Source organism: Channa argus, chromosome 8 (assembly GCF_033026475.1).
Source record: "Channa argus isolate prfri chromosome 8, Channa argus male v1.0, whole genome shotgun sequence".
In the NCBI taxonomy this organism is placed as follows: domain Eukaryota; kingdom Metazoa; phylum Chordata; class Actinopteri; order Anabantiformes; family Channidae; genus Channa; species Channa argus.
The window spans coordinates 6,458,064-6,471,325 of record NC_090204.1 but is presented as its reverse complement, the minus strand read 5'-3'; the positions used below and the strand labels follow the sequence as shown (position 1 = coordinate 6,471,325).

General features: G+C 41.2%; 1 protein-coding gene across 3 annotated transcripts; it reads right to left on the bottom strand.

The window, feature by feature from the left end:
• Nucleotides 1-43: 43 nt before the first annotated feature.
• Nucleotides 44-13,152, bottom strand: pfas (phosphoribosylformylglycinamidine synthase). Of its 3 annotated transcripts, XM_067513436.1 has the most exons (28): nt 12,575-13,146; nt 11,719-11,853; nt 11,447-11,582; nt 10,057-10,162; nt 9,756-9,954; nt 8,582-8,687; nt 8,335-8,475; nt 8,121-8,245; nt 7,891-8,019; nt 6,807-6,944; nt 5,651-5,779; nt 5,487-5,560; nt 5,232-5,388; nt 5,087-5,148; nt 4,829-4,990; nt 4,422-4,658; nt 4,099-4,329; nt 3,695-3,875; nt 3,520-3,603; nt 3,155-3,310; nt 2,698-2,814; nt 2,435-2,580; nt 2,127-2,334; nt 1,798-1,889; nt 1,604-1,718; nt 1,376-1,525; nt 1,115-1,255; nt 44-663 (listed from the first exon to the last, which is right to left on the bottom strand). In XM_067513436.1, exons 2-28 carry the CDS (start codon nt 11,837-11,839, stop codon nt 353-355), a joined length of 3,954 nt encoding a protein of 1,317 aa, XP_067369537.1. In that variant the 5' UTR covers nt 11,840-11,853; nt 12,575-13,146; the 3' UTR covers nt 44-352. The 3 variants fall into 3 exon arrangements, with proteins under 3 accessions (XP_067369537.1, XP_067369539.1, XP_067369538.1); XM_067513437.1 differs by lacking the exon at nt 44-663 and having other exon boundaries at nt 1,366-1,525; nt 12,575-13,152; XM_067513438.1 differs by lacking the exons at nt 10,057-10,162; nt 11,447-11,582; nt 11,719-11,853; nt 12,575-13,146 and adding an exon at nt 9,611-9,624 and having other exon boundaries at nt 9,756-9,877.
• Between the last annotated feature and the right edge of the window lie 110 nt (nt 13,153-13,262).

The window sequence follows — 13,262 nt, the reverse complement described above, 5'->3', positions numbered from 1 at the left end:
GAAAAAAAAAAAAAAAACGCAAAAAGAAGTAACAACATGTATGTGTTATTTATCCATTTATTTATTAGCAACTGGAGTTTCTAAAGTAAGAAGAGCAATACTGATATAGTGGGTGACAGTGTAAATTAGAAACCAAATGCCAGATTGATGCTAACAAAATACAGTAAGAAGAATCTTCATTGATTCCAGGTGATAAAGTATTATAGCAGGAACGAGTAATTTTGCAAGAAAGTCAAGTACCAACAAGTAAAAAAGTAAAGTTCACTGTTAAGCAATATAGAGTTTTAGTTGACACAGTGCAAAAAAACTATGAAACTGTTTTGACAGCACCAGCAATTTGAACAGAGATTTGTTACACTGTGTTGCTGCACCAGGCAGCTGCGTTTCTGAACATGCGTAGCCAGGGTGAAGGCGTGAGAGAGGCTTTCAAGTCCCTCGGAGCCCAGGGCCACTGCCAGCCCAGGGTGCAGCGCTCTGGGTGAGGCATCATGGCTAGGTGTCTGCCATCCTGGGAGCACAGCCCTGCGATACCCTGCGGGGAGCCATTAGGGTTCAGAGGGTACTGTTCTGTAGGATGACCCTGGTCATCAAGATACCGCAGGGGAGCAAGTCCACCAGAAATGATCTGGTCCTTGGCCTGGGAGCTACGGAATTGCATCAGACCTGCAGGAAAGAAACAAGTTAGGAAATAAAAATAAATAAATAAAAAAATCAATTAATCAATGCTGCTAAAGAACACAGTGAGACAGCACAATTAGTTAATTACATAAGTTCAAAACTTCATACAGAGTTTTTGACCTTGTTTAACATGAACAGATTTTAGCTAAACTGGTCAAACAAGTAAAGGCAAGTAAACAGGTAAAAAAGTAAACAGTCCTGATAATAATATTAACTAAAATGTTCAGGGATTAAGTTTTTTGTTGTCAATAAATCCTATTATAAATTCCATTAATCCACTTTCACAGACACACACAAACACACACTTCTTTATTGGTTTTAGTGAGATTTATTGACAGTATACATATAATCATAATAATCATAACAGAAAATCCCAACCTTACTTTTTAAGAACTAATTCTGAACATGACTGACATTACAACAGATTTGACTGTACCTTCTCCATGTGCAACCCAGACTCCCAGGGCAGAACCCTCCATGCCTTTGAGCCAGATGGACGGGGAATCCTGGATCCCAACGCTGACAAATCGAGACTCAAACCTGCCCGACTTATTATGTGTCAGCACCACTTCAGACCCTGAGGGGAAATTGGGAAAGAAATAGTAAACTCTGTTAACTGTTCCAAGTGGTTTTCTCTGTCGTGATTATTTTTGCATTACAAACAGCATGTCCTCTGCCTTCTCTTGCCTTCCTTTACCTGCTCCATCCTCCCCCTCTCCCACCCATCCAAGCAGGGCGAGCAGCTGGCAGCCATTACACACACCCAGACTCAAGGTGTCGTCTCGCTGCCGGAAGCGATCAAATTCAGACTTGGCCTTGGGGTTGTATGCAACGGTAGCAGCCCAACCTTTGATGAAAGAAAGACTGTGTTACATGAGAACAATCTCTATCTCACAGTGGACTGGTAGTTTGTGTGTTTATTTGCCTTTAGCTGATCCTAAGACGTCTGCGTAGCTGAATCCCCCGACAAACACGACTGCTTTGAAACGTTCCAGGGTTAAGGAGCCAGAGCACAGGTCCTGCATCGTGACGTCCCACACCTACCCAGGTAAACAATAACCATTAGTATTACAGCTCAGATCATCATATTCATGAATTTATTGAGGCCCTGAAGTCTACCTCAAAGCCAGCCATATACAGAGACACGGACATTTCTCGGTCTCCATTACTGCCCTCTTCTCTGACCGCAGCCACAAGAGGCTGCCCTGCAGCTGAAAAACACACAAGAGACAGTTTGTCAATGCTAATGTTCCAGGCAACTTCTTGAATTGATTGCTGGATATTATAAAAGGGTTTTTCTAATTATTTCATAAATTTTGTAAACCAAATCCTTTTTGGACCAATTACAAAGAGTAATCAATCAGTGACAGTAAAATAAAAATAACCATATGTTGAAACCTTGGAAACAATAAATTTGTGAAAATGGTACCAAATCTACTTTGTCTTACTAAGCTGACTAATGCTGGGTTTTTCACAAGGGTCAAAGTTCAGTTTGAAGAAGGGCTGTGTCCTCCTAGCCAACCCCTCTTCTTCCTGATTAACACTAAGTTCATTGGCCTGAAGACGCTCCAGCTGGAAACTTGTGTCCTCCCACAATGCTCTGAGGTTAGGAAGAGGCTCTTTCACCACCTCCTGTCCATCCACATGGACACTGACCTGGAAGAAAGGTGAGGGAAACAGAAGACAACCATTATCATTGATGTCTGGAAAAGGCTTTAAGAAACAGTGTACGTAAATGCTGAAGTCGAGGTTTTACCATAGCTTCTGGTCCGAAGCCCCTGGTTCTGCCAATACGATGGCACCGTAAGCTTGCTTTGCTGTATCTCTGACACACAGTTTCTACATGAGACTCTGAAACCTCCAGAACCAAACCCAGCTCTTCGCTGAACAGCAGCTCCATGACTGCAAAGACAGCGTGGAGGAGCATAAATTTACATGTACAAGCCACGATATTTGGGTCGTGTCTGTGTGTATTGAAGTTTGTGATGTTTAAAGCACAGGTGACATCAAATTACTAACCTCCAGTTCCATGTGACAACTCAACATCAATACCACGGTTTCCTGAAAACGCCATCTCCAGCAAACAGGAAATGAGGCCTCCATCACTGATGTCATGTCCTGCACTTAGCAGTCGATCTGGTAGAATAAAAAACCCCTCCTAATGTTAGTTTTCAGTGACAATTTACGAAATTTCATCTTGATACTAAAAATATAATTTTACAGCAGCTACTTAACTGTGCAATTTTAAATACATTTAATCGTTAGCATCGCTTATGAATAAATGTAATAGAAAACATACAGCCACCTGCTCTTTGCCTTTCTATTTAGTGACAATACAACGTAAAACCACTAGGTGGCTGCATCATCACAGCTGTACTATTAAAACTAAAGAGAAGCTTGCTCACACACTGACACTTAGTCTAATCTGTCTTTCCCTCAGCAGCAGGCAGTACTTTGCCTTTAGGTGCAAGCTGACCCTGTAAGAGTTCCTGCGTGGTGTTGAAGCAGGCAGTCAATAATTCTGGTTGGTCCAGGTCAGGAGAGCAGTCTCCCAGCTGGCTGTAACACTGAGCCAGGGCAGAACCTCCCAGACGATAACTGCCTGGACTGAGAGGAACCCACAACAACACGCCTGCGGACAGAGGACAGGGGGTCAGAAACAGCCTGTCTGTTACAGAGTATGTGCTTTGTGTTAGAGAAAGAAAAATTTATGGATTAAAAAATAACAAAAAAATAAAAACACCACACAATAGGATTTATTTCTGCCATTACAAACCATGACATTGATAGGTTTTATCTTACTAATTGGGATCAATCAGCTGTGTTGTGTTTATGTCACACCTTTGCCATCTGGATCCTCAAGATCAGGTGTCACAGTGGCTGTGATGTCAGGACAAACTGCGTACGCTGAGATAACGAGAGCACCTGAAAAGCAAAGCCAAAGTGAAGTTTACCTCCCTCACTCACTCCCTCACTCCCTCCCTCACACACACACACACACACAGGGTGAGAGTACCTGGAGCTTTGACAGTCTCTTTTCCCACTCTAGCTGCCATACTCAGGGAGTCCTTGCCCCCATCAATGGCTACTCCCAACTGACCCATGACATCACACATGGCTTTGCAGGCCTCCCACAGACATGCTCCCTCACCGGGCAGCTTGGCAGCCCACATCCAATTACCACTGCACTTCACATCCTATAAATCACAACCAAGACATTTTTTGGGGACACAATTTGTTGAAATGGATATAACTTTGTGCCTCACCTTAACTAACCTTCTTTTTATAAGGAGGCTAAAATATCACACCTCATATTTTAACTTTATGCTGTCCATTATTTGACAGGTTTCGCTTTTCCGTTTCTGGGTTTTTTAATGGAATATGCATCTCAATTCCCCACCCTCTCTATGATCTGCTCACCTTCAGAGCTGTGACTCTGGCAAACACCAAATTGGTCAGTGCTTCTCCAACAGCCATACGAGCTCCCGCTGCAGGACACACCAGGCCTTTAATTGGCTGTTCCCCAATGGCAGTTGCTGCTCCCTCTAGACTAAATGGTGACAGAGCTACAACGGCCACGTCAGCCAATGGGGTGTGAAGAGGTCCGACGCACTGTTGCTGGGCAACCAACCCAGTCACAGACCGGTCCACCTGGGAGAGGGAGGGAAAGAAGATTTACAAACTGCCTAAACACATTTTATTCTAAAAAATAATAAACTGCAAGTCTGGGATGCTAAGCACACCTTGTTGGTCAGGTAGCGTTTGGACGCGACAGCAGGCAAACGTAAAACCCGCTCCAGAGCCTCCCTCACTGTAAGGCCAGCAGGAAGAATCAGTGGCTGGTGGGTAGGGACCAGACGCTCCATCCTAAACTCTTTCTGAGGCATCTTCCCAAGAACCCACTCCAGCTTTAGGTCAACAGGATGATGTCCTCTGTCGGCCGGATCTTCGCTGCTTCCTTCATCATCCACCAGCACAATCTATAGTAACAATCATATAAAAATAAATAAATTAATGCGCATTCAGAAACCGATTTCAGTGCAGATTGATACTTGAGGACTTCCAATCACATGACCTAGCTAGCCACCTCTGATCACAAATGCAGATCTATTAGTACAGTGGATGTGTGATTTATCAATTTGATTCATGCCTTGCCATCTCCGGTTATGCTTCCCACAAAGTCAACGGGACATTTCTCCCTCTGACACACCCTCTCCAGGAAAGACCTGTCTGCTGGGCGGAGCAACAGGGCATTGCTCTCCTGATACTCTGCTCCCCACAGCTCCAGCACACTCAGTGTGGGGTCACCTTTCTACACGGCAGAGGGAATAACAAAAACAAAAGGCACAGACATAAAATGGGGAAAAAACAGAATCGGTGTTTGAAGCTGTGTTCATGTGATGACTACCTTGAAGCTATTGCAGTAGATTATGGCTCCTGCAGGCTCACTGAGCTCCTTGAGAACATTACCTAAAATTAGAATATGTTTTAATATCTAAACCTTTGTCCTATTTCACATCAATCCTAAAAAAAAAAAAAAAAAAGTTTCATACCATTTCCTCCCGCCCCCTGATCATGTATGCTGCAGATTGGATTCCCAGCGCTTCTTTCTAGACACGCCCTGAGAGCACGATTCATCTTCTGCTCCATCTCAGCATCTCCTCTCTGCACCGCACCCAGATCCCTGTCACTCGAGTTGTCCCCCTGGACCTGCAAGATGAAAATGATTAAAATACACTGAAAACTTTTTCCTGGTGCGATTCCCTGATCTCAAAAGTTTCAAAATTGATTTAATGTAGTGTCCATACTTGTACAGAAGAAGCTGCTCCTCCTCCCACACCAATCCTGTACACAGGCCCTCCAATCTTCACCACTTCCATTCCTTATCAGGAAGCAGAGGGTCACTTATCTAAATTTAAAGATAGCATCTGCATTGATATAACCTATTTCACACACTGGGTTACCAAGTTACCCTTTTCTGCCTCTTCTTTCTTCACATGTGTATCTTCAATGGAACCGAGGCCTCCGCTGAACATGATCGGCTTGATCCACTCTCGCCGCTCATCGTTAGTCAACCGCATGCCAAAGGAACGCGCAAAACCTGGGAGAGGAAATTTTTATAGCATGAGTGAGTAGTAGAAAAAAACCCCTAAACATTTGCTGGTTACAGATGCTATAATTTGTTTTCCTTGTTTGCGTTTCATGCTCTTAATAACACACACTGGTTGCAATTACTGTACTTTTAAAAATTAAACGTCAATAATGAAAGTAATATGTTTTTACCGGAAGATGGCATCATTTCGCTACTTATGCAAACGTTTTGCTAAACGTTTCTAAACCAAGAAAAAGAAGTCCATTTGACATGATTCCATCTTTGCATAACCAAACCTTACATGAATGAGAATATTCACCAATATATTTTTATAAATTACATATATACACATAAATGTGCTCAATTTGAGTAGATAAAATGTATTTAAATAAAATGTATGCAAGTAATGCATTTACAAGAGAGACTGTATTTCTTTTTAGTGGCTTATCTATTGGCTTCCTGTAAAATCCAAAATTGAATTGAAAATCATCCTCCTTACATACAAAGCCCTTAATGGTCAAACTTTATCATAGTATCATATTATCCCAACAGAACACTTGGCTCTCAAGAGAGCAGCTCTAGTTCCCAGAGTTTCCAAAGGGGAACAGACAAGATTAGACTTAAAATTTTGTTTTTGTTAAAGGTTATCATTTAGTAATGCTGCTACATATTTACATTACATACCACCACTGAATGTAATTAACGCTGAGTGCTTTTTCCCTCGTAGTTGTGCCTTTTCCTCTCTTTATACTTTTCTGCAAGTACCCCTGGTTTTGGAGCTGTGAGTATCCAACATGCAATTTCTGACCCTACTAATCTGTTTGGTGTTGGTCTGTTGCTTTTTGTTGCTCTTCTTATTGCTCTTCATCTCAAGCAGGAATTGTTGAGTTCTCCTCTATAATGCTATGAGGTGTTGACCTTACTAAGTAAAGTGTCTTGAGATTATTTTTATTGTGATTTTGTGGCTATATAAATAGATAAAACTAGTAATGAATTAATGCTTTGCTATATCGTGTGTAAATTGGGTTTGTGCTACCTGACAGGACAGGTTCTCCAAACTTATTGCCGTAGTCTGAAGCTCCATCACTGGCCTCGATGGCCACCTGCAGGGGATGGGCAAAGCTTGAAGGATACTCCCACCCCTCTCCTTTAGACTCCCAGGGTAGAACATAACCTGGAGAGGATGGCAAGACACCACATGTTGACTGTTATTTCCACAGTCAAGGTGGGATTTTTATGTTCAACCACAATGTCTCTCTTCAGTTTCTCAGGGTTCACTTGTGTGACCATCTGATTTTTCCTCTAAACAATTCCCTGGAGTATATCATTTGTATATCAGACTAGTCATGTTATGCTGAGGACGCTGTTAAGTCCACTAACATTTACCATGTTAAAAACCTTTTCCAGTTCCATTGCAGTGTAACAGTGTACAACAAAGCTTCAATCGTGTATTTATTAGAGTGGAAATTATTTTTTTTTATTCTTCTATTTTTATTCAAATTTCATCTATAGTCATCTCCTTATCAGCCTTTTTACAAAAGGCTCCTCACATCTTTGTCCAATTTGTACCACACCAATGAGCTCTCTTTCCAACCTTTTTGAAAAGACATAGTACTATTACTACTAGTTAATCCTAACTCAGCTATTTACTTGAGTTTACTGAATTTTGTACTTGTTACTTTTTAACCTCAGTTTTATTGCATTTTAATCTTTATTTTGTTTATTTTGTCTTTTCTGCTTATCCCGCGAGTTCAGGGTCGCCACAGCAGATCACTGTCCGCATGTTTATTTGGCAGGTTTTTTTGACGCTGGATGCCCTTCCTGATGCCAGGCTTGGACCGGCTATATGTCGAAGAGACACTTCGACATATAGCGGGGACCAGGGATCAAACCACTCACCCTGTGGTCCGTGGACGACCATCTTACCAACTGAGCAACAGCCGCCTCTTTTTTAATCAGCTGCCCCCATTCTAATCTTTATTACATTACTGGAATTGGTTTTATCTGCTTGATCAGAAAAAAACTTCAACATTTATAACTTAATAATTTGAATTTAATGCCTTGTGTGTAACTTTGCTGGATGTGTAGAAACGTCTATTTACATACAGCTTAAATCTGACCTGGTATATGTAGATTGCCAAAGCAGTATCCTGCAGTGCCAGCAATTACGTGGCCTCCGCGCCCAGCACTCTGCACATCTCTAATACGACCACCTGTTCCTGTGGTGGCACCACTGAATGGTGCTACACCTGGAGATTGGGTTGGAAGAGGCTGGAAATTACTACTTGGAAAACAAACAAGGGAAAAAGACCAAAAATTTTTCAATAAGCATGATTGTGTGTTTCCTGACCAGTTGGGAAGTTGTGTGTCTCTGCAGTAAAGATGACATGTCGAAATGAACGCCGTGTCTCATAAGGGCTGGCTTGGGATGGATCTTTTGGGTAAACGCACTGTAGCTCCATTCCTTTGATACCACTGGACACACATTTCATTTCAAATCAGTATGAAAAGAAAGACACGCACACCCCCCCCCATCTGTGGTTGCTGTGCTGCTTCCACTTTACCTGCTGTTGTCGCAGAACTTGATGACGTTGTTTTGGTTGCTGTGCCGCTGGGTGTCCATTATGAGACTGAAAAGAGTCTCTTTTTCCTCCTGCCCGTCGATCACCATCCGCCCCCGGAAGAACCAGTGACGACTGTGCTCACTAGAAAGTGCAAAGAAAACATTTGATAATAAAAAACCCCAGGACCAAAAACTACAAAGTAAGAAAATACATATGTACCACAAAGCTTTTCTGCTAATCTGTTCACCTGTTAGACTGGGCCAGGTCAAAACACTCCACACTAGTGGGGTTCCTTTTAATTCTCTCGAACATTGTTGTGTAGTAGTCCAGATCCCAGGAGTCAAAAGCCAGACCTGTGTCAAATGCAACACACACAAGATGTTAAAGATCAATAATGACAATATACTGCGGCACACACAGGCACTTTTAGTTTTGTATTTCAAACAGCACTGCAAAAAAAAAGTAAAAGAAAACCACATACACACAAAGACAAACAGTGGGATCCCTATCAAACAGCATTTTGTGTCCTCTGCATGCTTCAAGAAAACTGTAACTCAGAAGGTATTTGGCTCCCAACATTTATCTCAACCAGAGATACAAATTAGCTTTAGTGGAATCTGTCCTTAGCATGAATAATGTGCCTATAGCATCAATAAATTCCATATTAATTATCTATTCCAACATGTATATACTATAATTATTCTCATCCATTTGAGCAGCTTGTGACTACTGATGATGCCGTGCAGAAGTGAATAAGGAAATCAGAAACATAAGCATGCACAACACGTTTTGTCACAGTGCCCAGGGTCAGTTTGAAAACTGTCTATAAGCAGAGAGAAACAGGCTGTGAATAACCACCGTTATAAACAGAGTTATAGTTTTGGTACAATAGGGTAGAAGAAAATGGTTAACTTCTGAGTTTATGCTTTGCTGTGATCAAAATAAAAAGCTTCTAAAATAGCACAAAATACAGCTATTTAACAAAGAGAAAGCAGCTGGGTAAACAAAAACAGGACTTCTATTAAGTCTTATACACAAGTCTTCACATTTAAAACATGTCAGATCAACAATAAACATTCCATCCACATTAAAGAGACTTAGCCAGATCTTTTGGGGTTTAATGTGGCTTTAAGTCACAAAATACACACACCAAACAAACACATGCCAGATAATGAGCAGTATCCCTGTGGTCTTCTGACTTTAACCAGCCTGATAAGTAATAATGTCATGCATCATGTGACATTATTACCTCTAGCAGCAGACACAGTGTACTCACAGATAGCTGCAAGACTGAAAGGGGGAGAAGGGAAGAGAAAGAGTGTACAATACATTAAGGTACTGGTGTAAAGCGATAAAGAGTCTGAGGCAGAAAAGTGCAAAGAGAAACTGCTAATAAAGAAAAGGTTTGAAGAGTGTCTCACCTAGATCATTATTTGTGGCCTCCAATGCTGCACGGCCCTTCCCGAGGATGTCCACCTTGAACACTGGTTGTGGTTTGGTTTCTACAGTAAAGGAGGTGATGGGATGCTGATAGATACACTCTGTCATACTGTCATACAGACATTCAATCAGCTTCTTTACGTCTCCATTCAGCTCGTTCACACTCTTTCCATTTTTAGGCTGTTTAGGAGAGAAAAGTAGTGACAAAGGATGACAAAACAACCGGGAATCACCAGCAGAGAAGGAAACGGTGGTTCTCTCTCTGCGTTTGTGTATTCAAACCTTGATTAGGAACCTTCGAGACAGTTCGACCCGTGTGACATTAGTGAGGCCGGCACTTTGGCAGATGGACACAGCGTTGGTGGACCAGGCAGTGGAGAAGTTTAACCTGAGGAGCAAAACAAAACAAAACTGAAGACATCTTCTATAGTTGTACACAGTTATTCATTATCTAAAAAAATCCTAATTGAGCATGTAAATCACGTTCTCCCACAGTCTGTTTGATAGAATTAAAGCATATTGTCTTCCAGTGTAACATCTGCTAACGTGACACCTCTATTGTAGGAGGTGTTCAGTACATAAATGTACCTTGCGTTTCATCCTGCAAACACATGTCAACACTGACCACAATTATGGGAAAGAAACTGTGTATTTGTATACTGATAAAGTTACATGTAACCAATTAACAATTTGAATATTAAGCAGACTGGATATTGTTTATCAGTATATTCAGCTACTGATTAGCAGCTGATCTGCATTTTCTTTCCAGAGGGCTTCAAGCTGTCAGACCTGCATGGCATTTTCTATATATATTTATGATAAGTGCAGGATGAATGCTAATGTATTCTGACAGCTTCTCCACTGACATTTTTCAACATATAATGGCCAGGTTATCAGGGCTATTTATTGACAATGAGCCTTCTTGTTAGACGACTAATGATAAGGGCCCACGAATAGAAGAATTCTGAGGACAGAGCTGAAATTTGATTTCATTTGATGGCAGTTAACACTGTAATGTCCAGTGGTTGCGACTGGGGCTCAAGACTTGTCTTCCTGACCTGGTACCTGTAGAAACTGTGTAAAAAGGATGCCTTTAGTGTTTTAAATTAATTAACATAAAATAGTCCTTTGTAATGATTTTGAAACTGACCAGAGATTTCTATTCATACGAACCATCTCAATTAAAAATGAATAAACACTGCGGTAATTGTATTTGTGTTTCTCTCACTTGCAACTTTTCCTTTTACACCATCTCTCTTGGTTAAAATACAGTATGAGCAAAGATAGACTTAAGACAGAAATGTGATTTTATAGAAACGAGCCGTCCTTTCTTCAGAGGAGATGACCGTACTTGATGACAGTGGCTCAGCTGTCAGTCACATTTGCTCTGTAGTAAAATCTGCATCCTGTGTTTATACTTTGTGTGACCATAAATAACACTACTTTGAGGCAATAAGTACATAAACCATTTTGAAAGACAGCAGTGCATTTTTTGTTTTACATTTAAGAAGACATTTAACCTGAACAGTGATCAGTAAACAACGCTCTTGTTTATCTTACTTCTCGAACACAGGCAGAAGACACCAAGAACACAAATCCCAATGTAGGACAAAAAACAGTGCAACATTGTGCGTTGCAGGTCGTTTATTTTACAGTGTTTGTGCAACAGTACCTGGGTCCGATCTCCACCAGTTTCTCTCCACTGCCTTCAGCGAGGTTCGGTTTCTCAGACAGTGGCTCAGCCTGCAGGGGAGGACGAAACAGCCAGAGGAGAACTTCTGTCTGCTCATCACTGAGGGTCCTACAGCCTGCAGTATGAGGAAACAGTGGACAAATTGAGAAAACTAGGTTACACAAGCTGAATATTTTCCATAGTCCACAACTGTTTTGCCGTCCAGATTCTGTACATTTGAAATATTTTCTGACAAGCTGTTGTACACTCACCTGTCAGCTCCACATTGTAGCACAGCTCAGTGGTGATTGACAGCTTCAGGTAAAGCTTGGCTGCCCTCTGTAAGGCCTGGCTCTGCACGGCTTCATTACTGTAGAACCGCACTACAGCCATGACTGACGGAGATACTGAAAAAATGAATTCACTTTAAAGTTCTAACAGAGCTGCATTAATCATCATCATCATCATCTCATCACAGAATGCCATGGATCATAAAATGCATCATTTGTTGATAAAATTTCCCCTAAGTGCATACCAATACTAATAGATCACTAGATTAGAGGTTAAAGGTCAAACGTGATTAACAACAATAGGTAAGGACTTTCACTTTGGCTCCACATATGTTTAAAACAAGACAAGCCAATAATGAGGCAACAGTGCAAGAGTCAGCAGTGCCATCTCTCTTCGGGTCTAATAGTATTCAGGTCATCAAATGAAAGTTCATGTCTAATGTGCGGGATAGATGTTAAAATAAAAGGTTCTACCTGAAAGGCTACAGTTAATCTACCTTTTTACTAAAAGTTTGCAGAGAAACCAACATGTCACTTTTATCAAGTAACAAAACAGCTGAAAACATCTGATTCTGTGTCTCCTTTATTGCAGTGACAAATGTGTGTCTGCGATAATTCATTCGTTCATCTTTATAACTTCCACGGCATGCTGCAGGTCACACACTGCACAGTCAGGAGCTTTGTATTAAAAACGCGCGCGCGCCCACACACACACTCACACACTCACACACACACACACACAATAAAGCCAGTTACCATGTACAGTTACCGTGATTGTTTCTTGTAAGAAAGTCACCACAGTTAGCAAAAAGCTAGTTAGTAACATTAGCTAACTTACGGGAAGCAGCTTAAACAATTCACTGTTTGTTCCGGACGAAAGGTGCAGTTCCAGCTTCACCTCTTAGTTCCTGGAGAAACGTGTCCTTCTGCCGAACGTCCAGACGATGGTTTGCTTGGTGGAGGGCTGTACACCGACGGACGGGACGGACTCGCAACTACACCCACGTGGGACTAAGTGCGCATGCGCGCCTGATGCCCGCTGGATGAATGGAAAACAACTTCAGAATAGGTTTATACGGACTTTTAAATTAGAAAGCCACATTAACCACTAAATACAGTAAGATGTTTGAGGGAGGAGTGGGGAGCTATTGTCACTAAAAAAGATATATAGATAGAATCAAAGTTAGACTACGAAAGCATCATTTATAAATCAGCATCAATGACATTATTGAATGAATTGCATAAAAATGTAGTAGGATTTAGTCAGAGGTCTGTACTTCAACACTCGGTGGCAGTGCAGAAAAAAAAAACGGTAGCAGGCCAGATCGTTTTAGTTAAAAGCAGAACTGTTATATCTAGTATATATCCCTTCATAATGGGGGAAAAAATTTACTTCTTTATTTTTCATATAATTTACTAGTTATTTCCTAGTAGTAACTAATATTTAACTGTAACGAATCAATTTCATATACTTCCTTTAAAACATGAGGCAAGGAAGAGATTGGTACGTAGCAATTAACTCCAAT

Excerpts from the sequence above, each read along its gene's own strand:
- pfas (XM_067513436.1), bottom strand. The coding sequence starts at position 11,839 with ATGGCTGTAGTGCGGTTCTACAGTAATGAAGCCGTGCAGAGCCAGGCC. Across the intron at positions 3,311-3,519 it reads TGAGGATCCAGATGGCAAAG|GCGTGTTGTTGTGGGTTCCT; the intron begins GTGTGACATAAA and ends CTCTGTCCGCAG. Across the intron at positions 2,581-2,697 it reads GTTGTCACATGGAACTGGAG|TCATGGAGCTGCTGTTCAGC; the intron begins GTTAGTAATTTG and ends CTGTCTTTGCAG.